The sequence below is a fragment of the Pelodiscus sinensis genome, chromosome 7 (genome assembly GCF_052426305.1).
Source record: "Pelodiscus sinensis isolate ZL-2025 chromosome 7, ASM5242630v1, whole genome shotgun sequence".
NCBI classification, from domain to species: Eukaryota; Metazoa; Chordata; order Testudines; family Trionychidae; genus Pelodiscus; species Pelodiscus sinensis.
Genome location: NC_143058.1, coordinates 6,652,365 through 6,677,225, shown reverse-complemented (window position 1 = coordinate 6,677,225; position 24,861 = coordinate 6,652,365). Strand labels below are relative to the sequence as shown.

The 24,861-nt window shown below is 44.1% G+C and overlaps 1 protein-coding gene across 1 annotated transcript in view; it reads left to right on the top strand.

Moving 5' to 3' along the window:
- CNTNAP5 (contactin associated protein family member 5) overlaps window positions 1-24,861 on the top strand; it is a 464,970-nt gene that overhangs the window by 117,517 nt on the left and 322,592 nt on the right. Inside the window, exon 2 of the mRNA XM_075933060.2 lies at window positions 18,922-19,032. Within this exon, the coding sequence (XP_075789175.2) occupies window positions 18,922-19,032 (111 nt within the window). The remainder of the gene's footprint in view (window positions 1-18,921; window positions 19,033-24,861) is intronic.

The window sequence follows — 24,861 nt, the reverse complement described above, 5'->3', positions numbered from 1 at the left end:
CCCCTCAACTCTGCTCCTCCACCAGGACAAGAAGACTAGTCTGTTAATGGGAGTGACACCCCTGCCAACCATAACACATCGAAAAAACTGTAGTAATTACACCGACTTCTGCTGTGCTATTTGCCTAGCTGAAGTTCGCTGAAGAGCTTTGTTGAACTGGGAAATGCATGAGCCTCTACTACATGACTTTAAAGGATTGGGTCCCCTAGGTCACACTTCTAGCAGACTCCTTGACCTTTTATGTGAACTAGACACTAAGGGGAGACAAAACCTCACTTCTTCTCATTGGGTTCCATATGCACATTGACTATGGTTAGTCAATTATAGAGAGAGGTGCAGCTAGTGTAACTACTTAGTGGCAGAGAAAGGGCTTGTCCAAATCACGCTGGATGCATAAGCCACAGCATGGTAGCTATGCTAACACGTTTGGTAGTGAAGATGTATCCTCCCAAAGCTGAAGGATTTTTCTATTTCTCTAGGAAAATCTTCTCTTCGAGTGTTGGTAGCTAGGTCGTCGGATGCTGCCTTCAGTTGATATAACTCAATTTTTCACACCTGTCAGCTCTCTTAGCTTTGTCAATGAGCCTTAAGACAGAAAATTAGTAGGGTCACTCTTGCCTTTTGTTGAGAACACTATAGGGGTGTTGCTTGTGAGCCAAAAGGACGTCCCATTTCAGGAGAAGGTTTGACCAGTGGTCCGCCATTATAATGACTTTCTGGGTCCTTTGCTCATTGCTGATTATATTGAAGATTGGCTCCACTGTACAAGGGTGTGTTTTCCTAGTGATATGCAGGGACTTCAGTCTCGGTAACTCCATTTAATGTTAATGTGCATTTTCAAGTGTCGAGCCTCAAGGCTTAGAATGACTCTTTTTGATCTTTCAAAGCCATGCTGAGCAGAGGGAATATATTGAATCACATATTTATGTGTGCAAACATTTGCAGGTAATTAGATTATAGTCTCTCGGCTGCAGGAGCTTACAGAAATTGTACACTTTTCAAAGGACTCAAAATAAAAACGTTATTTCACGAGCTTTAGAAGAGCACGAGCCAAGCTATAAATGACTGAAACAAAGCTTTATTAATGGTTTAGCCAAAGAGTGAACTCCTGTGGGTGGTCATGTTTAGAAAAAGGCTATGGACCAAAGATAAATGAGGATGTTTAAAAAATGGGTTAAATAGATGTGGAGAATGATCTGACAGAGATTTTGTCCGTGTTGAAAGAATATTTTACTAACATATGGTTGCAATCTTGTTTTATTTTAAATTACCGTGTATGGGCAAATCAATAGAATTACAATGATTATGTATAGTGCATTTGAGCTAGTAATTTAGGATTGAGGGAATAGGATATGTCTATTTAATGTGACAAGCAATTAGGGAACTTGTGGGAGATGTCTATTTGTCATATTTGAAAATAAATGTATCAAATTATTACAGAAATTGTCTTAAGTCTGAGAGCTCTAGTTGTGGGAGATGTCTTGAATCACTTTGCAAAAACTATTTTGAATCGATAAGACTGCTTATTTTGTATGGCAAGGCATAATAGAACACAGGTTTTTTATTTTGAAAAGGTCAGTAAAAAGGATATTAATTATGTAGGTTAACACTTTTCAGGCAATTTATTATTGAAAAGTTGCCTTTTTTCAAAGAAAATCTTTGGGGAAAAATATTTGACTTCGTTAACATTTTTCATTACAATTTAAATTGACATGTAAGCTAACATTTTTAATGATGATTGTTATAAAAGCTTTTACTTACTGAAAACTGTTTTCTCTTTGAAACAATTATCACTTCTGGTCAAAATCGTGTTGAAAACTATATTTTCAAATATGTGTAAGAATCCAACACACAAATGTTAAGGAATATTTTTTCCAAAAAAGGGGGAAATGTTCCATTTTGAAACCTGTGAAATGCTGGGGAAAAAAAACATTGACTGTTTTTGTAAATGTTTCCCATTTTTCATCTACTCTAGAAATTAACAATCTGTTACCCAGATAGTAACAGAATAGCATTACTTATTTAAAGTTGAATGCTAGATCCTTCCTCACACTTGCCAAGACTACAGTTCAGATCTCAGTATTGATATTACAAGCATTTAAAGGAGGATATACATAAGAGCTGGATTATAGTAGCCTTAATTACGTTGAGTTGTAATTGATTCTATTCTGTCGTCTCCCATATTTTTATGCCCAAGATCAATTTTTAAATATCAGGGCAACTCGGGAAATATCCCATCCCTTCCTTGAGGCTCCGCCCCTTCCCTCAAACCCCTTCCACTCCATTTCCCCCCCTTTCTCCATCACTCACTGTCCCCCACCCTCATTCATATTCACTGGGTTGGGTGCAAGGGGTTCAAGTGCAGCAAGCTCTGGAATGGAGTTTGGGTTCAGGAGAGCACTCCAGGCTGGGGCAGAAATTTGAGGTGCTGCCTCTAGCAGGGGGCTCCAGGCTGGGGCCGTTTGTTGGGGGTACAGAAGGGGCCTGACAAGGGGGTTCTGGCTCTAGCAAGGGTTCCAGGATGGGGCAGAGTGTTGGGGTGCTGGGTGGGACAGGGCTGTGAGGTTTAGGATCCATCTAGAAGGCACTTACCATGGGTGGTCCTGGGCCTGCAGTACAACAGAGCTCAGACAGGCTGCCTGCCTGCTGTGGCCCCATGCTATCCCAGAAGAGGCCAACTGCAGACTTGTCTCTGTGCCCCCTCCCTTATGGGGAGTGGGACAAAATATCTCCACAGGCTGACCCCCGCCCCCAGCACTATCCTTACAGCTCCCATTGGCCCGCAGCCAGGACCCACACACCAAGCCCAACAACTGGAATGAGTCCAAAGGAAGACTAAACCACTGCAGGTGTGTCTAGACTACAGGGTTTTTTCGAAAAGAATGGCCTTTTTTTTAAAAAAAACTTCCCCTGCGTCTAGACTGCTCCCGCGTTCTTTCAAAAGTACATTGAAAGAATGAGGCCGGTTTTTTTTGACTGTCCTGTCTAATAGTTAAAAAAAGTTCCTATCCAATCTAAGGCTGCTGAATACCTTCAACTGCCGTCAAAATAACAGAACTGTGGCCGTTCTCATCTCTGGAAGTGAAGAGTTATGCTTTGGAAGCAGGGATCGTAAGTCTGATGATTAAAACAAGTTCTTGGGGGGTAGCAGAAGGGTCTGTCTGGCCTCCTACAAAGCATCTCGCTGACTTGTGGCAAAAATCATACAAACTATTAATGTGGTGACCTGCTCCTTTGTGAGTGGCAAGTGGGCAATAGATGTGGCTATCTATTTATGTAGTTACCTGCATTAGGCTTTCACTAATAAAGGTTTTGCTGAGGGTCTCAGAGGAAAAACATGTTCATCCAACTGTTCATAGAAATGACCTACTAAAAGACTGAGGGCTTTTGTCTGCAAATGCTCTTTGAAGTATGTTCCTGGCTCTCTTCACAAGGTGTGTGTGTGGGGGGGGAGGGGGCGGATCTACATACTTGTTGCTTTTTTTTCGAGCACTGTCTCCTTGGAGTCCAAGGATAGAACAGGCGCATTGTCGTTAATTCCACTGCAGTGCAGGGGCACTTTCCTTACGCAAATGAGAATCAAGAAGTGGGACAAATGTCCAATGTTATCAAGAGTGGGCTGTTGAGGAACATGTGGGATGATGAGGGGAGGGCTGAGGGATTTGGGATTGTTTAGTCTGCAGAAGAGAAGAGTGAGGGGGGATTTGGGAGCAGCCTTCAACTTCCTGAAGGGAGGTTCCAAAGAGGATGGAGAGAGGCTGGTCTCAGTGGTGGCAGAGGCCAGAACAAGGAGCAATGGTCTCAAGTTGCAGTGTGGGAGGTCTAGGTTGGATATTAGGAAAAACTATTTCACTAGGAGGGTGGTGAAGCACTGGGATGGGTTCTCTAGGGAGGGGGTGGAATCTCCATCCTTAGAGGTTTTTAAGTCCCAGCTTGACAAAGCCCTGGCTGGGTTGATTGAGTTGGGGTTGGTCCTGTTTTGGGCAGGGGGACGGACTCCATGACTCCTGAGGTGTCTGCCAGCCGTAGGATTTTATGTGTGTGTGTGTGGGGAGGTGAAGGATGAGGAGGCAGAGCTCAGCTGAGCTGTGTTGCCAGCCTTATCCTCACATGGGCGGGGGGGGGGGGAGATAGGGCTGGGTGCCAGCTTTGTGGGGGTGGGAGAGCAGAGTAAGTGGCTAGGGCCAGCCCCATGCAGGGAGAGGGGCTGGGGCGAACAATTCCCATTGCATTTACCCATTCAAGATTGGAGTCTTGGCAGCATAAATGAAGAATGTGGTTAATTTTTTTTTTTAAGCCTTGGTCTTTACGTTCAACAGGGGAAGGTCCCTGTTGTGTTTAGTCAACAAAGGGGAAGCTTTGTCTGTGCTGAGAACATAGGCCAGACTGTTTTCAGCCATCAGAAGGCACTCTGGGGACGATTCTGTATCTCTGAGGGGTTCTAGGTACCAAACACAGACACTGAAACTCATTCTGGACAATGCTGAGACCCATGGGAAAACTGGCAGGTGTCACAGCCAAGGTTCCCTCGAATTTTTTCCATCCATGTGTGGAATAAACGTTGTGCGCCGAGGCACATGCAGGTGCGCACCACCAGTAGAAGCACATGCTGTGAGGGCTCTGCTAATGAGCAGACTGACAGTTGAATCTCTCCTGGGTGGCTGCCTAGGTGCTCAGCTTGCAGGGAACACTGCTATCATTTTAACTTGTAAATCCCGATTCACCTGTTACATATTTTATGTGCTTAACCTCTCAAACTCTTTTTTTCTTGGCTAATACATCGTTAGTAAGTTTACGAAGAGATTGCCTATCGACATTGGTTTTAGTATGTGATCCAGTGTATCCAGGGCCCTGGATTAAGGGGCCAGTGCCTTTGGGGCTGCGTATACCCTCATAAGTGGCGATTTTTGGTTTTAATAATCTTTCATCACTCAAACCTAGTCTGAGTGGCAAGATGCCCTGGAGAGCACAGGGGAACTGTGGATGGTTTTGTGAGGAGATGCCAAGGTGCACATGTGTTACTGGCTCAGTCAAATTTAATTCTAGAATATGCCACCAGCGTGGGGTGTGTGCCCTGTTTACTGACAGTCTGACTTGAGACTTTTTAGCTGTGAGCCACAAATCTGACACCGCCGTGACAGCCACGTAATCCGTTTCTTTCCATTGTTGGAGCCAGTTTTGTCTCAGGACCTACAAGATGAATGATGTGCTTTGTCAGTTCCTTTCCTTATTGGGCGTTCACCTTCCTTTTCCTAGACTTCCCTTTTTGTTTTTTAATACAGGCAGTCCCCGGGTTACGTACAAGATAGGGACTATAGGTTTGTTCTTAAGTTGAATTTGTATGTAAGTCAGAACTGGCTCCAGATTCAGCCGCTGCTGCTGAAACTGACCAGGGGCTGACTACAGGAAGCCGGAGGCAGAGTTGCTCTGCCCTCAGCTTCCTGGAATCAGCCACTGATCAGTTTCAACAGCGGCTGAATCTCGAGCCTGGGAAAGAACAGCTGGGCTGCCAGGTAGGTCCCTGCAGGACCAACCCGGCAGCACCCCAGCTGCTCTACCCCAGGGTCCACAACAAAAGCCTGGTCTGCTGGGGGGGGGGGGGCGCCTCAGAGCCTCTGGCAAAGCCTCAGAGGCGCGGGACCCCGCCGCCGCTGCGGCTTTGCTCCCTATGCCCCTGGTCTGCTGGAGACCGTCCCCAGCAGACCAGAGGCACCGGGAGCAAAGCGGCAGTGGTGGCGGGGTGCCGCGCCTCTGAGGCATTGCTCTGGCAACGCCTCAGAGGCACAGGACCCTGCTGCTTTGCTCTGGGTGTCCCTGGTCTGCTGGGGATGGTCTCCAGCAGACCGGGGACACCGGGAGCAAAGCGGCAGCGGCGGCGGGGTGCCACATCTCTGAGGCTTTGCCAGAGGAAAGCCTCAGAGGCGCGGGACCCCTCTGCCTCCCCGGCTTTGCTCCAGGTGTCCCCGGTCTGCTGGAGACGGTCCCCAGCAGACCAGGGGCACCTGGAGCAGCTTTTCTCGCCCCGGAGGTCGAGGTGGCGGGACCGCTGCGCTCTGGGCGGTCCCGCTGCCTGCGAGCTGCGGGGCGAGAGAGCCCCGTTCGTAAGTGCGGATCCAACATAAGTCGGATCCGCGTAAGTCGGGGACTGCCTGTACTTATAAAGATTAAAGATGGTGCTCAGGGCCCTGGTCTACATTAGGGCTTCCTTTCAAACTAACCCCCCTCAGGTCAAATTAATAAGTGGCACGTCCCCACGACCAAACCTTTTTTTTCGAAATAAAGGGTTGCTTATTTTGAAATCTGTACTCCTGCTTTCCTCAGGGAATAATGCTAATTTTGAAATAGCGGTAGTATGGAAGCTCTTGTGCCGCTATTTTGAAATAAGAGCCCCAGGAAGTACTGGGGAGTAAAAAGTTGAGGTAGCACATCCACAGTAACAGAGCCTGCCTCGGGCTAATTTCAAGGCTGCCACCACTCAAGGATATGCTATTTCAGTGTTATTTGGGGTGTTCTTAAATTGATTTTAGTTATTTCGTAACGATTTCCTAGTGTGGACATGTCCTCGCTTGCAAAGGGAGAGCACTGTGTCCCAAGGAAATGGCTACCAGGCCATTTTCATTTTTAACCTGACATGAAAACTGTGTTTAACCTTGCGTAAGAACAAAACAGTTTGCTTTTGTGTTCCTGCTCCATATTTGAACCGCTCACTTGTCTCGAAAAAATGGATTTTTCTTTGGTAAGCAATGAATTTTTGTTGGAGGTTATTGAGACATGAAATGATCACTTATCATCCCTTGAGATGACATTACATTTAAATGCGTTGGCACATGAACATTTACCACTCCCGTCATCTCGCTTAATCCTTGCTTGCCGTCTGCAAATTCAACATTCGCTTGCTCTTATGGGATGTGCTGAAATTCTGTCTGAGTTATAATTGCCTTTCAATACGTCTTGCGACATGTTGTTGGATTAGAAAAGATCCCCTTTCAAAACAGAAAACATTTAGTGAGTGCCACATGGTGTGTTTTCTCTTCTATTTTTAATCAGCTTCATCCATAATTTGAAGGGTTGAGGAAAGCAGCAAAGACAAATGAAAATTGAACTCGTCTGGCCATGATACATTTGAGAATTCAGAACACAACTCCAAGTTTATTGAAGGTTTTTAAATTATTGTACATCAGATCTAGTCATGTCTGTGGAATGCTTATGGTATTTTATGTCTTTATAGCTCTAAGGTGTTAGCTTAAAGATACCGGTTCGATATTTAGATGTGCGGGAGAGATCTGCAACAAATATCTGAAGGGATGAAGGTGGCAATGCATGGTTCCGTGGGGGAGCTCTCCAAGATCAGGAGCAAGAGAGGCTGTAAAGGAAGAGGCAGGTTGGCTGACTGAGGTACCATACAGATCTATAATTCCGCTCAGTCATACCATAATTAGCAGTATATGTGCAGAGCAGCAAAGGCATAACATGGCAAGAAGAAACATATTGCATGGGCTTTCAGCGATAAGATTGCACTAAGAAAGGAAATCCTGGCTGACCCATCATCTCCAGTACTGGCAGCAGGATTATCTGGTTACCTTGACTCTCTCCTCTGACCCTATGCTATCAATACTCCCAGCTATCTTCGAGACACCACCGACTTCCTGAGGAAACTACAGAACATCAGTAATCTTCCTGAAAACACCATCCTGGCCACCATAGATGTAGAAGCTCTTTACACCAACATTCCACACAATGGAGGATTACTTGCTGTCAGCAATGTGATCCCTGATGACGCCACTGCACACCTGGTGACTGAGCCCTCTGACTTTGGAAATAGTTGTGGGCGAGGACAATTTGAGGACAATGTATAACTTAAAGTCAGCAGAATAGTCAGGGGCATCCTCATGGCCCCACAATATGCCAATATTTTTATGGCTGACCTCAAACAACGTTTCCTCAGCTCTCGCCCCCTAGCACCTTTATTCTACTTGCGGTACTTTGATGACATCTTCATCCTACGGACCCACGGGAAGGAGACCCTTGAAGAATTCCACAGGGATTTTTTTCAACAACTTCCACCCCACGTCAACCTCAGCCTGGACCAGTCCACACAGGAGAGCCACTTCCTTGACACTACAGTTCAATTACATGATGGTCGCACTTCCACCAGCCTTATACTGGGAACCTACCGACCGTTACTTACTTATATGCCTCTAGCTTCCATCCCAGACACATTTCCCAATCAGTTGTTTACAGCCAGGTACTAAGATACAACCGGATTTGCTCCAGTCCCTGAGGCAGAGGCAAACACTTACAAGATCTCTATCAGGCATTCTGAAAACTGAAATATCCACCCGGGGAAGTAAAAAGCACAACAAAACAGAATGACAGAGCCCAATGAGTACCCAGGCATTAGCTTCTTCAAGGTAGGCCCAACAAAAAAAACAACAGAACATCACTGGCCATCACCTACAGCCCCTAACTTAAACCCCTCCAGAGCATCATTAACAATCTACAACCTCAATGACCCCTCACTCTCACAGGCCTTGGGGGAAAGACCAGTCCTTGCCTACAGACAACCCCCTAACCTCAAACAAATCCTTTACAGTAACCACACAGTACACTTCCATCATACTCACCCAGGAACCCACCCCTGCATTCAATTCCAGTGCCAACTCTGTCCACTCATCTATACAATCAATATCATCACAGGTCCTAATTACATAAGCCACCACATTCGAAGTTTGTATAACTAAACATCCACCAATGTGATTTATGCCATCAAGTGCCAGCAATGCCCCCACTGCTGTGGATATTGGCCAAACTGGACAGTCTCTATGATGAAGGATTAATGGTTACAAATCAGATATTCTAAATGGTAACACACAGAAACTGTTGGGAAACATTTCAGCTTGCCCGGACACTCGCTAATGGAGCTAAATGTGTCTGTATTATTTCAGTGCAATTTCAAAAGTCCCCTGGAGAGAGAAACTACAGAAATGGGTTTCATTTATGAGTTTAACAGCTTGAATAGAGGTTTAAACAAAGACATGACATGGATAAGCTTCTACTTTCCACAACTTAATGATGTAAAAAGCCAAGCACCGGGTTCTTAATGCTTAGAGCCCGCTTGATTAGCCTCATTTAGCATGGACACTCTAATTGACTACATTTTTCTCCGTTTTTCCCCCTTTTCTTTCCCTCTCCATCCCTTCTCTTCCTCTGCTATTTATGTGCAACCTGGACCTTCACTCTATTCATCTTGAAGTGGGTTATGCTCACAAAAGCTTGTGATACCATTTACATTTTTGTTAGTCCCTAAGGTGCTGTAGGGCTATTCGCTGGTTTTTAAGTTGTTTCAGTTGTAGACTAACATGGCTACTCCACTGAAACTAATAAAGGTTGTTTGTGATTCTGTGAAAACAACAACTAATTGATGCATTTAGGTTGTCTACTGACACAATTCCCAATAATCACATTGAGAATATAGTGGCACCTGAGAAAATTGGTAACCCCATTAGTCATGCTGGTTGAACCTCTGTGGTCTAGGATTCTCTGAAATGGCAACATCTGTGGCTCAGCAGGACCACAGATGTTGCTGGACTAGAGAGCCCCAGTGACCAAAGTTGCTGGTGGTTGGGAGCAGGGCCAAATGGCGGAGCCAATGGGACACTAGAGTGGGTGGGACCTCTGAGCCCGCAACTGACAGGGCAGGGAAGTCAGTGGGGTGGGGTGAGGGGACCTTGTGGAGCAGCAGAGCCCTGATCTGGGAGCATAGCACTTCTAGATTCTGAAATATTCATCCAGGAGTCTGGAGAAGGAAAGAAAATGGTAACACTCCTGGATGATGCTCTGCTGTGACTGAGCCTCCATTATGCTTCCCAAGGTCCATTCTCACAGGGCAATAAGGATTGGCTCGTCCTGATACGTTGCAGATACCTGAATTAAATGAACACATTCTCTTTGCCCGTGGCAAAAGAGCAAACTTCACAGCTTGATGATGCACCATACACTGGGTCAGCCAAGAGCTGAGAGCGGATGCAATAGCTGCGAAAGAAGGGATGGTCTTCATGAAATTGGTGGAGAAGACGTCGAGGCTGGAGATCACATAGAAGTCAGGAAAAACATTTTCCATCCCTCTCCTGACAAGTAATGTCATTGTACTGATTCAAAACAACAGCATCAATATTTCCCTGGCATGGTCCACCAAGGTCACCACTCTCAGGCTTCCAGCTCCCCTGCTGTCACCTCCTTGGGTGGAGACATGTATCTCTCCTCCTCATGACCACAGTATGACAAGGCTGAGCCTCTCGACCCTGTGAATGTCCCTGCAAAGTCCAACTGCTTCAGCAGGCTGATGTTACCATTTCTGAGGAGAAAAGTAAGTACCATGGTGAAGTTACCAGACAGATCTTTCTAAAGCAAGCACACTTATTCTTGAGGCAAAAGCATTGCAGAGAAGACAGTAATAAGCTTGTGCATGCCTTATTTTATTCTTACCATAGATCACACCAAATCCAACAATGGTCTTGTCTGGTGAACATTCTGTTCACATTCCATTAAGGGTTTTTCTGTGATTACCAGTTCATAACAACTGTTAACATAGAACAAACACAGTTGTGGATCCAAAAGTCCCTTCTTTGTACAACTTTCTGAAACTTGTCCTCATGTGAAAGGTGATCAGCAGACAAAAGCACCCCTTGCCCACCCAAGGGGAAAGTTTTTCAAATAGCTGAGTTTTTGTACAAGTGGAGTAGGTGTACTTGCACAATACTCCTAGACATTTCCTATGAAATCTACTTTACTTTAAAATTTCAGGCCTATTTAGGCTGATTGTTTTGAATAGTCCTTTGAAGCTAATAACATGCTCCAAGGGTTTAGATGTTGCATTGTATCCCATAACAATACATAAGCATTGGAAATGTTAATACAATTAACTGCTAAAATATTTAAAATTTCACTCAGTGGGATTTCTGTAATAACTTCCTATCTTTATCACAGACACATTTCCAAGATGTTATGTTGGCAACTGCTGTTTGCTGGTGTAACCACCACCAGGCGGATTTGAACCTGGGACCTCTGGAGCTGAGTATAGGAACCTCTACCCTCTGAGCTAAAAGATAACTGCTTCTTAGCCCGTGCTGTAGGGGTCTCTTGATCTTAACCGTTGCTGTGGTCTAGGTACCACTTGCATTGCTCAGTAACCACACTAGGTGTGTGGAAGCAAAATGCAGGACAATGTAGCACTTTAAAGACTAACAAGATGGTTTATTAGATGATGAGCTTTCGTGGGCCAGACCCACTTCCTCAGATCAAATAGTGGAAGAAAGTAGTCACAACCATATATACCAAAGGATACAATTAAAAAAATGAACAAATATAGGTGTGTGGGTTACATAAGCATTTCTGGAATGCAAATAATGCTCATCTAAATTGGCTTCCTGTTACAAATCTGACCTTTCTTCTCAACAGAGTTTATTACTATGATTTCATGGAGTACAGTGTTCCCAGATCATGCTTTCATTCAACAGGGGGCATAAGTGGTTTCCGTGGCGTTTCCAATGAGGCGCATATCTATCAGTTTAAAGTGGGTGTTGGGTATTTTTTGTTGTTGGAAATGTTACAGTGCCTGAATAACCCACCTGAGATCAGGGTTGCATTGTTCTAAACCCTGTCTAGGGATGTAAAAATGGTCTACAATAGTTAACCGTTGCAGGTGGGAGGCTATTCCAAAAAGTTGCATTGAGAGCTCTCAAGATGATACAAAGGGCATCTCTATGTATATAAACAAATTGCTCCCATCAGTCCAGTCTGCCCACCCCCCAGTTCAACAACGGAATGAAATGTGGTTGTAGCTGAGTTGACAGGAGACAACTCTGAGGGTAGACATACGGATGAGTAAGTCAACTCAAGGTGACTTGCATCAACCTAACTTTGGGTCTGTCTAGACTACTGAGTTTTGTCGACAAAAGTGGACTTTTGTCGACAAAACTATACCAGCGTCTACACTACCGCTGAGTTCTGTCGACATAACGTCGACAGAACTCAGCAGTTTTGTCGACGCTGGTATACCTCATTTTACGAGGCATAACACCTTCTGTCGACAGAGTTCTGTCGACAGAAGGTGTTATTGCCTGTAGGGTTGCGTCTAGACTACAGGGTTCTGTCGACAAAGCAGCTTGCTTTGTCGACAGAACTCAATGTGTCTGGACGCTCTTTGTCGACAGAAGTTTTGTCGACAGATACTGTCGACAAAACTTCTGTCGACAAAACGTGGTAGTCTAGACGTACCCTTTTTGTAATGTAGATCTGGCCCCTACTTGGTCACCTAAATCCCATTGACAGTTACAGGCATTTAGATGCCTGAGTTCCCAAATCCCCTTTCAAAAACAATATGGTTCCTAAGTCAGTTAGGTATTTCAGATCTGAGCACAGCAAGGCCTACATACCTTCAAAAAACTGGGCCTTATGGGACTTGTCCAAGGTTACAAAGAAGGTCTTGGTAGAACGGGGGGTTAACGTCAGACCTGCTGACCTATTCCAGTGCCTTAATTACATGACAGTTCTTCCTTCTGTTGCTTTACAGGCCCGTGATTACCTCTTGGGACCCTCTTTCACTCTACGTACTTTTCTGTATGTTAGCCTAGTGGGAGTAAGCAGCTGAAAGTTCCAAATGAACATTTCTGGTCTGGAAGGAGCTGTCACATAATTTTTCTGTCTAACTGATCCTCTGTTCTGTGAATATTGTGCTGACAGTCACGGTGCTTTATCAGTAGCAAGAAGACCTCCTTTTTAATTACATTTTTTTTTTTAGCTCCACTAGCCCCATTCAGACATATGGATTTTACAATTTTCTTCATAACAAGGGTGCTGGCACACAGCATACTGTAAAGAAGATGCTATATACATATGCTGATTGATTGAGTTATACTTTTATGTCAGAGTTTCCAGGATACCAAAGAACATTTAGGTAATTTAAAGTCATCTGGGAAAAATTCATGATTAGCTAGCTATTGATGTTTACTTGCACTATAGCAAGAGGAAAAAGGGATGTAGTTGTGTTAAGTACTTTCTCTAGTGCCTTTATATCTTGACAAATGTGCCGTGCCTATCCACCAACAGATGGAGCACACAGCTGTTCATGGAACATAACTAGTCTCTGGAAAAGAAGGAAGTAGGATTTTACTGAACCAAAAATTGGATCCCCCCTGACCTATTAGAAAATTTATGATAGAAGAATTGATATATTGATACGCATTATGGGTGGGGAGTTCTAAGCACATATTCATACCTTTTTCTTAAGCTGTGCCACTAATATATTTTCTCAGTACGTGTTTATGCTTACCTTTTGTACGTTGTGAAAGCTATTCATTTTTTCTTCCAGCTTAGATTGCATTACAGAGTTGCAGGGTCAATTTTTAGAGTAAGAGTCAAGTATTTATTGCTATTGTTTGTAAAGGGGCATTATAGGCGGTGGGGGAGAGAAATAAATGAAGCTAAGAGCATGAGTTGCCACTTTCAAGCACTCTTGTAGACATGCATGTTTTATGTCTTTAAAACAAAACGAAGTAATCCATTAAGCATGCAATGCTAAGAGGAATTTTATGTCATCTATAAATATAAGTGAATTTTTTCAACTTCAAATCCCAGTATAGACACGTTTTATTGTTGCCGTCAAAGTGATGTGCACAATTTAACTTCAGCACCAGCTGTAACTTTATTGAGAGTTTAATAATGAATAAAATATATGCTGGCAACAAAAATCCAACTTACATAGAAATACCTGTAGGACCCAAACCAGAATTTCCAAGAGGCAATCGGTGGTGGGGGTTCTGGGGAGGGGTTAGTCTGGTTTAAGGCAGGGCAAGAATATTTTGACAAAGGTGGTGGTTGTTGAAAAAGGCCAATTCACTGCAACCGAAACTTAGCAGGAAAGTCAGTTTTGATTAAACTGTGAGGCCACATCTGGAGGATTGTGTCCAATTCTGGGCTCCCTATTACAGAAAGGATGTGGATGCATTGGAGAAAGTTCAATGAGTGCAACAAAAATGATGAGGGGGCTGGAGCACATGATTTATGAGGAAGGCTGAAGGATTTGGGCTTGTTTGGTCTGCCGAAGAGAGGAGTGAGGGGGGATCTGAGAGCAGCCTTGAACTACCTAACGGGGGGTTTCCTGCGAAGATGGAGAGAGACTGTTCTCGGTGACAGATGGCAGAATGAGGAGCAATGGTCTCAAGTTGCAGTGGAGGGAGATCTAGGTTGGATATTAGCAGTGCTTTTTTGTTTTAAAAAAAAAAAAGTATGTTGAGCAAAAAAAAAAAAAAAAAAAGCAGTGGGGCCAGCATTGCCATTTTAAGAGATGCAGACTGTCGACCATTTTCATTACAGAGGTGCTGGTATGCTCAGCTCTTTCCAGGTAAGCTCTGACTGGAGGTGCCCGTACTGGGTACTACTGTCACAAAAAAGCACTGGATATTAGGAAAAACTATTTCCCTAGGAGGGGGGTGAAGCACTAGAATGGGTTCCCTAGGAATGTGGTGGAATCTTCATCCCTAGAGGTTTTAAGTCCCGTCTTGACAAAGCCCTGGCTGGGAGGATTTAGCTGGGGTTGGACTTGAATGACCTCCTGAGGTCCCTTCCAACCCTAGGATTTGAATTCATTGACTCAAAATTGTTGTAAAAAAGTGAAAGTGGTCAAAGTCCCCGTGACAGAGCCTGCTAGGCCTTTTCCACCCCGTGCTGGGGGCATCAGTGCCTGGCCCTCCCCACTCAATGAAAAATCAATCAGACTGGTCATGCAGCAACTCAGTCCTCTAAACGCCTACAGGGGGAGGAAATATTGTCCAATCACAAACCAGCAAGTGAGTTAAGAAGCCTTCCCTGCTTTTTGCTTAGGAGCGGAGCTGGATAAGGCTGGGGATAAGAGGTGCTCCTTGGTCTAGGTTTAGGATATCCTGCTAAGGGTTGCAACTATGCACTTTGCATTTTGAAGGGTATTTTCCTCTTTCTTAAAGGTGCAGACCCTCATATCCCAAGTTGCTATTTTGCTACTTGATTGTTTAGAGACTGTCCAAGCTCACAGCCCAGTCAGGCCCGGTATGATTATTTGCAAGTGGTGCAAAAAAAAAAGCCCATTGTGCATGAGACCTGAGCAAAGCTCTATATTTAATACTGCAGCACACCCATAAGGGACTTCATTAAGGGGTTTGGTGTAAAATGGATGGACATCTTTTTGACAATGAATTTAACACGCATTCTAATTCACAGATTTTTTTTAAGGCCAGAGGGAACAATTATGATCCGCTCATTGGGCCTATAGAATCTCCCCAATAATTTTGTCATTGAGACCATAACTTTCATTTGAGCTACAGCATATGTTGTGTTCTTTTTTTAAAGACACCCAGTCTTGATTTAAAGACTTCGTGGGATGGAGAATTCCCCAGTTAAGGGGTGCGAATAATTAATTCTCCTCATTGTCGAAACATCAAGGACTTATTTCAAGTCTGAATTTATCTAGCTTCAACTTCAAACCATTATTCATTTTTTTTTTAATGCAAGAAACCTCCGGGAAGATGATTCCTGTCTTGAGTGCTACAAGTCTGTTTTTTTTCCTTATCAGAGTATCATGCAGGGCTAAGTCGAATCCCCTACAGAAGCCTAAATATATTTTGTCAACACAACCCCCTTTCTCAAGCAAACTTGAAATCCATTCCAAAAACAGCATGTTTAACAAAGATCCATTTACTAGAAAATGATATTGATTGGTGTTAATTATGACACCACACTTTTAATTCCATAGGGTTCATCTACACTACGGTGCTAGCTCAAAATCAGCTACGCAATTTGAGTAATGCAAATTGCGTACCTTATTTTGAGCTTATTTGAGATAGTCTATTTTGAAATTTGGTGCTGTATAGACGGCGCCAAATTTTGAAATAGACCGCTATTCCAACAAGTCCCTTAATCCTCGTGGAATGAGGTTTACCGGGACGTCCAAATAGCGCACCCATTTTTTCAGTTAAATTTCAAAATAATGGGTGTGCTGTCAAGAAGCGGAAAATGCTATTTCGGGATACTGGAAGTATCACGAAATGGCTCCACAGTGTAGATGCACCCTCGTTGACTGTAAGCCTTTCCATGACCTTCCCTGCATCTCTCTGTCTAACCAGCCTCCGAACAAATGAAATGGGGTCATGATCGCTGGCTGTTTTGTTGTCACTTTCTGCTATTTACTCTTTATGTACTTTGCCAATCCACTGTCTAAAATGGGGTAACTCAATGCAAAGCATCAACCATTTCGAGAAAAGGCCGTGTCTGAAACAACAGAGAACGATCCTGGAGAATGAGGAGAAATGTTGACAGAGCTGTGTGAAAAATTTGTATAGATCTTGATTGAGACCCGCATTAATACTTGTCATTCTCCTGAGCATGGAAATTAATGCCGTGGCACTTCAACAATACTGAATACATCTTGAGACTGATGACTTGATTTTTTTCAGTCTTTACACAAGCTCCTAGATCATGGCCCAGAACAGGAACACAAAACGGCATGTGTGATTCTGTAATGAAGTCATGAACATAAGCCTTTTTAATCCCATCATGAAACCTACACCCTGTTTATCATCTTAGATGCTTTGTGGAAGATTAGCAAGCGTGATCAAGTGCTTTGCTGCTGGTGAATTGACTTGCTTTCTTCTCATGTTATGGGTTTCAGCAATACATTTTGCATGCTACATATAATGAGTATTTGAATCTTATCAAAGGCCTTTCTAGCAGTGGGACAAGTTCTGCTCTTAGTTCTGCTAGTCTAACTTCATTGTGCCAGTGAGATTCTTCCTGATTTACACCATTGTAACTCAGAGCAGGATGTAATAGTGTGTTTCTGCTTATGATCTGCAATTCTCTATTTGTCTTCCCTTGTGATTAGGGGACATTTTGTACAACCATTTAAAATTTTGTACTTTGGATAAATGATTGGGGGAGAGGTGTACTGGCATGCCTATGCACTTTAAATGAATATTTGTGCTCGTAACTTTAATGTAATATTCTCTGTCTGCAACGTGGTTAATTTTAGGGTTACGTGGAAGTCTGCTTGGTAGTCCAAATCGGAAGGATCTGATTGTGTCTGACACTTGTGTGCATATACATAGGAGGTAATCTGTCCTGTGTGCCGAGTTGCCCGCCTGTGTGGGTATCCAAAAGAGCTGGCCAGGCCTTTGGGGCCCCAAGAATGGCTCTTCCCTTGAGCCTTTATGTATAAATTAGTCAGGAGGAGGAAGGATGGGACTGCGGCCTGCAAGCCAGTCCATAAATCTGTGCTGCTACAAGCCGGTAGCTTCACCCTGGAAACGGGAATGCGGCTCCCCCCTCTTGTGTCCTCAGGAGCTCAGGGAAGGAGTTTGACCATAAATGGCCTGCTCTACCCCTAAATGCTGGTTGGCAGCTTAGCGGCACAAAAAGGAATCCAGTGACTTCACTCAGCTTTGTATCCGGCCCTTACTTGCCAATGTGACTGAGTTAACATGACTGTCAAATCATTTGGGTTTTATTGCATCTTGAGTTCTGTAACCTTAATGTGTCATTCAGACATTTTTTTCCTATAATTGCATTTATATTAGGGATAGTACTCGTGGCATCTGAGATCTTGCTAACCCGCAGGACTTCTCCAGTAATTAACCCCTGTTTCCTCCCTGGGCGATTCTGTTAAAATGAATAGTTTTGTACCCATAATGAAAGCTTGTGCTATAACCTTGGATGTGTATTCAACAGTCAGCTGTGAAAAAATTTGCTTTGACTGACTTCACCCTTATTCAAACACTGTGGGCTTCAAAGTTCAGCTGCTGCATAGCAGGTTATGGGGTTCAAGTTCTGTTCTGGAGAGACGGTGAAATAAGGAGCAGAGAGGAAATAAGTTAGCTCAAGTGTATGTGGGAGGGTCAATGTTGGTCTGCTGCATCTACCTCTTTGGGTTGGAGACTGAGGAGGTCTTCCAGCCTCATTAAGCAATACAGGATTCTCTTTAGGTACAACGTAATCCTCTCCCCCTGCTGTCATGCATCCCTCTATTTGTAATTTAGCATGGAGGTAAGATGATATCACTTCCACTCCCACATTCCAAGCACTTCCTGTCTGTGTGGGCTCAGGGATTGTTGGGGGGCATTGCTCCAGTCTTCTATGGGAACTGTGGAATTCTACACACACAGAGTGAGGGTAAGATCAGTTTGACTTGGAATTATTGATGGACTAAAATTGTCCTAAAATTCTGACAAATATGTCCATGTACTCTACAATAGTTCAACAGAACCTGAAGGTGTTTCCTTAAGACTTCCCCTTCCATCCAATGAATCACTTCTGGGCTTATATATCTTCAAAATCTACTACAAAATTGGAAGGGTTTGTTTGAAAAGTGGTTATTCCCTAGGCAAATCAACCCCTCTTCCTCCCTTGCTAGCTTGTAGTCATCCAAAGAAAAGTAGGTAGAGGAGCACAAACATTCAAGAGTTGTGCATAATTTTTGGTGGTCCCAACTGGACATATGGAAGGCTTAACTGTCAGAGGTGCTAAGCAATTGCTGCTTCCATTGACTCTAGTTAAGAGTTGGGGGCAAAGTCAACATCTCTGGAAATCAGTCCTTAGATGTCTCCAGTTGGGGCTACCATAAGTAGAGATTAGTCATGACAATGAAAGACTGGGTATTTGGTTGTCTCTGTTATTTTGCTAACTTAAGAAACTGCCTGTTCTGATATTTCTCTAGAACCTTCTCTGACGATCGGTTTACCACACACAGACCCACTCAAAATGTCAGCTTAATAGAGTGTTAATAGTTTTAAAGATCACGTAGGTTTGAGTGTGTTTTTTTCCCCCAAACAGTCGCACGGAGCCAAATGCTTCCCACTTTTTATTTGACATCCTCTTTATTTCTCTCTTGTTTCTTAGATAATTGTGATGATGCACTAGTATCCTCCTTGCCGCCGACAGCCTTTGACAGCTCCTCACAGCTCTTCAGCATTCACGGTCCCACCTTCGCCAAGCTCAACAGAAGAGATGGTAAGGTCACTGTGTGAAATGCCCATGACAGTTTTTTATTACAGTTTTAGTGAATAATTCATTCTGGGGTAGAAGCCTGTGGAGGGTTCAGCGTCTGCCTAACTGACTTGAATCATCTCTTTGTGCCACTCAGATGGCGTTAGTTGAAAATAGCTCATGACTGTGTGGAAAAAGCCACTGTTGCTTACAGCCAGCTAAGTGGGAGATGAAGTAGACTCCTTTAGTCACTTTTAATGTCTGTTGTAGGTCCTGCAGTCCCAGGAAGAAGTAGCCTGGATGAGGTCCACGATCTCCACACTAGACCAGGCAGGCGCCCGCCTCTTGCGGACCTAGGCAGGCTCCTGGGAGGTGCCAGCCTGGTCCCGGGAAGAGGCAGAGGGCTGGGTGGCAGCGGGTAGCTGGCTTGTGCCGTGCCAGGTGCAGGGTCTGCTGGCTGGGTGCTGGCAGGCTTGCACCTGGCACGGGCACCGTAGCCAGCCCGTGCCCCTTTAAGGGCTCCGGAGCCGGGAGGGGGGCAGACAAGTTTCCCTGGTGGTGCCCAGAGTGGCCACCAGGGAAAGCTGGGGAGGGCTAGCCTCCCATTAGTTCGAATTAAGTGGCTACACAGCCCTTAATTCGAACTACTTAATTTGAACTAGGCGTTAGTCCTCGTAGAATGAGGTTTACCTTGCCCGAATTAAGCGCTCCGCTAGTTCGAATTAAGTTCGAACTAGCAGTTTGCCTGTGTAGCGCCTATCAAAGTTAATTCAAACTAACGGCTGTTAGTTCGAATTAACTTTGTAGTGTAGACATACCCTCGGGGACACCCTCCCTTTCTGTGCTTCTCAGAGGAGAGCTGAAGTGAAGTGAGGATTGTCTGAGGTATGGCTAGTGGGTTTACAGTGGGACTTCAAAAAGGTCAAACTCTAGCTTAGCAGGGAACATAAGAATGACCATATGGGGTCAGACCAATGGTCCGTCTAGCCCAGTTATCTGTCTTCTGCCAGGTGCTTCAAAAGACGGAATGAACAGAGTAGGGAATCATCATAAGAACAGCTGTACTGGGTCAGACCAAAGGTCCATCTAGCCCAGTAGCCTGTCTGCCCACAGTGGCCAGCACCAGGTGCCCCAGAGAGGGTGGACCGAAGACAATGATCAAGCGATTTGTCTCCTGCCATCCCTCTCCAGCCTCTGACAGACAGAGGCCAAGGACACCATTTTATCCCCTGGCTTTTTATGGACCAAGTGATCTATCCGCTGTTTTCCATGCCCAGCTTCTGGCCAGCTGAGACTAGGGACACAATCCCTGCCCATCCAGGGAAACAGCCATTGGTGGACCTCTCCTCCATGAATTTATCTAGCTCTTTCTTGCACCCTGTTATAATCTTGGCTTTCACAACACCCTCAGGGGCAGAGTTCCACAAGCTGACTGTTTATTCCTGTTGTTTGTTTTAAACCTGCTGCCTATTAATTGCAGTTGGTGAACCCAAGTTCTTGTGTTAATGAGAAGGAATAAATAACTTTGACTTAATTAATTTCCCCACACCTGTCATGATTTTATAGAACTCACGCCTATCTCCTATTGTCCTCTCTTTTCCAGGCTGTAAAGTCCCAGTCATATTAATCTCTCTCTCTCTATGGAAGCTGTTCATACCCCTACTCATTTTCTTGCCCTTTTCCAAAAGCTGCCTATTGATATTTTTGAAGGTGTATTGAGAGCTGCACAAAGTAGTCAAGATGTGGGTGTATCATAGATTTAAATAGAGGCAATATGGTATTTTCTGACTTATCTTTTCCCTTCCTAATGCTTTCCAACATTGTTTGCTTTTTTGATGGCTGCTGCACGTTGAGTGGATGTTTTAAGAGAACTACGCTCAGTGACTCCAAGTTCTCTTTCTTGATACCAGCTAATTTAGATACCACCAGCAGGCTACCTCTGTGATTAACCCAAAACAGTAATCTTCTACGGGTCTCCCTGTTCATATTTGCTTCATGGGTTAGCATTGCCACAAGTCACATTTTGGGGATGTCATTTCCCCCTGCTGTGGACTGTGCTTAGATTGAAACAGGTAGATTTGGTCTTGGTTTCAGTTTTCAGGGAGATACTTAGTTTCATAAGTCAAGAGATTGCATGATTCAGGGGTTCCCCCCCACCACACCATCTCCCCACTGTTTCTACCATTTATTTGTGCCCCCGGCCTCCTTGCTCCATTCATCTGAAGAAGTGGGTTGTGTCCACGAAAGCTCATGATACCATCTATATTTTTACTTAGTCTCTTAAAGTGCTGCAGGATTATTCATTGTTTCTACACTCACGAGATGCTTATACAAAAGAAATAAGGTTTGGTTTGGTTTTTAAAAATGTCAAGCCTGAAATTTCTACTCTAGACCAAACAATCATAGAACTGGAAGTGAGCTCACGAACTCTTTTATTCTTGTCCCCTGCACTCATGGCAGGACTAAGTAGTATGTAGAGCATCCTTGACAGGAGTTTGTCTAAGGCTCTAACCTGCTCTTAAAAATCTCCTGTGATGGAGATTTCACAGCCTCCCTGGACAATCTATTCCGGTGTTTAACCACCCTGACAGCTAGGAATTTTTTCCTGATCTTCGACCTTGACCTCCACCATACCAAAGGTTGAGAAAAGAACTCAGTAAACTGACAGACCTTTTATAGGGCAACTCCCAAGTGATGAAATCTTTAGTTGAACGTGTTTTCCTTCTACCTTGCCCCTTTGGGTACAGCACTGACTTTTCAAGCTCCCCAACACTTAATCGCACGCCTCCTCCAAACTCCATGCAAAAGGCCTGATGATTCTGATTCTAAAATTTATCTCCCCTCCGGGTCCCCCTTTTCTTGGGAGGGGCCTTTTTCTTTTCAGGAGGAAGCTACACTTTTGCTTAGTTTCATCTATACTTTTGCTTACACTACCTCTGCTGCAGCCTCTCTTGTCTTAACCTGGTGCAAAATGGCTCTCCCACCACCATCCCCAAAAAATCCTTTTATCTCCTCCTGCAGGAGTCACTTGTTCTGTTGTTCTACCTCTGCTGGCAATTTACTGTTACTCCCATTCCCACCCCTTCAATCAAGGGAAGGAAGCTTCTTCTCTCCTGGGATAGCAAACCCAGAGCCAATCTTTCCTATACACAATTGCACAGGGCACCTGAAAATTTGGGGCACCACTGGGTCTTAATGTCCACCCACCCGCCTCTTCCTGCCCCTGTCCTGGGGCTCTGATTCCTCTGGAGAGGATCTAGTTAACTTAAGTGACAAAGCCCGTCAGAACAACTAGCAGAACATTGATCCCGTGAAAGTCCATTCAAGTGGCTGTGAGACCATTTAACAGGCATTTGCTAACACCAGATCTATCCCATCAGTAGGAGTGTTAGGAGTCTTCAGGACCTTAGTTTACAATTTGATTTTAAATGATTTCATTAGTACAGTGCTGAAGATTATAAAAATCACAGCTCTTAAAAAAAGGTTCTCTTTGGCAGACATAGAGGGCTCCAGTTTAACAGCAATGTGTAGGGCTCCATAAATCTCAAGGACAGCCCTGTGGTATTCAAAGTAGCACAATAGGCTTGCTCAGGGATGTTATAGCTGTTTTGTTCCTTCTGGAATCTCTCCCATACTCCATGACTTTTCATGGCTCAAAAATCGCCACAATCAGCTCCTAGTACCTTGAAGACCTCTAACTTGTCTAAGTACTATTTAACTGGTTCTTTTCCTATTTTAGCTTCTGACATGATCTGTAGAAAAATCCACAGGCGTTCAGTTTCTAAAGTTTTCAAGAAGCATATAGTTATTTAAAAATATTCTTCTGCTCTTTGTATAACTACCTCATTATCATTTGTATAAAAATAACCATATACCAGGAATTTCAGAATAAGCTACTGGTACTCAAAGTAGCAAGGAACAGTGTCTCAATAGGCACGTGTCTCTAGCTGCAACCTGATTGATATATTTTAATACAAAGAGGCATGCAACATATGGAGACAAAATATCACCCAAATCTACATTAGCAGCAAGCTTGTAAAATTGTCAACTCGGTGCTGTAATAGACGACAATGCATTGAAGGCTGTTGAATAAATAATGAAAGGCTTTTGTTAGAAAGATGCGCAGGACTGAAATGTTATAGTAAAACTCTCTGGATCAAATGGGGTTTTTTGTAATGGGGCTCCATCCAAGTGTTAAAATGAGTGAAAGGTCTCATTCCAAATCCGGCTAACTGTATGTTGGATCTATTAATGCAGTCAATCTCCTTCTCGTTCTCCTCATTCTGGTAAATCTGATCTTTGGAAGGGATTTCTCAAATTGATTTTTTTATTGTTGTTGGCTGCACGCAAATAAATAAATGAAAAAGGACTAATTGCTATAATAAGATGAAGTTTCCTTCGATTTCCCCATCAACTCTCCGCCTGAGCACTCCATGTAGATAATTGTGGCTTAGAAGGAATCTGTCTTTCTCTGTTGCATATGATTTTTGTTTTCTGGCGAGAGAGTGTTTTGATCTGGGCATTAAAGTAAGACACTGCGGCAGGGAAGCACTTATTTTCAGCGGGAAGTCCAAGAGTCGGTAGCACAATATGAAGCCCACAGAGTTGTTCAAAGAGGTGGGCAAGCATTTGTGTTGTTTCACATTAATAACACCCTAAGTCCTGCAGGCATCCTAAGCAGCACTAACGATCATCATCATCATAAATGGATTGCAGAAGACGAGGGGTGCAAAGTGCCATTTTCACAACAATTTGTTCATGTTGCTGGGTGTGTTCTTTTCAGTTTATTTTTGGGCCGCCAGCCTTGGAATGATCTTGCAGCTTGTATGTCTCTAGCATTATAATTTGTTGCCATGGAGAACATGAGCTTATGTATCAGGCTTCTCATGCTGCCAGAGACCCTTTCGCCCATACCTGTCTGCCAAACCTCCAGCTTATTGAACAGAAGAGAATAATGCCAGAGCTATGCAGAAAACTTGGACAGGTGGGGATTTCCTCTTTCTTCCGACATGTGCCCAGAACTTGCATCCAAGCCAATGACAGCTGGGCAGGAAGACTATCCCTCTTGATTGTGATGCTGCAAATGGCTAAGCCCCCGGAAAATTCATTAATCATCTCATCCTTCTAATTTTAATATGGGAGATGTGATGATCTCATGCATATTTTACCACTTGAGAGCATGCCATTAAAGAATGTCTAAATAGACCAGGCGTAATAAATGCCACATTCTGTCTGTTTTATAATTACCCAGCGCTGTTAATAAAAGAGATTCATCTAACCATGCCTGAAGCACAGTTGGCTGTGGCGTTTTAACCCCCTCCCTTCATATTTCATCCCCCACCTTCCAGCGCATGCCGTAAAGTCAACTTCAATTTTCTTGTGCCTAACTGCTGGCATATGTTCCCTGGAGTGTACATATCACAAGAGAGTGGCAGCCCAGATGGCAGAATAGGAAGTGTCACCCTCCAAATGTGCATATTAACTATATATTTAAACCGGCGGCGGGGTTGGGGGAAAATCCCCAGGGAATCATATGGGGAATGGAAATATACATGCCACGCTTTTTTGGCAGGGCTTGAAAGTCTATTTTCAAGCTGCTCCCATATGTAGATGCAATCAGGAAGAGTGAATATATTTACCTTAGCAGCCACTGCACCACCTGGTGTAGCTTCGGGCTGCCTAGCCCTTGAGTACAGCTACGGAGGAGGATGTAGATGGTTTGAGCCTGCCTATTCTTTCACTGGAGTGGGTGAATGGGGCGAGGTGGGGACATGCTTTGGGTCTGCCCCTAATCCAGGGGTGTCCTCATTTTGCTATTGCTACATGCCCACCGTAGATTACCACCTGCCTGGA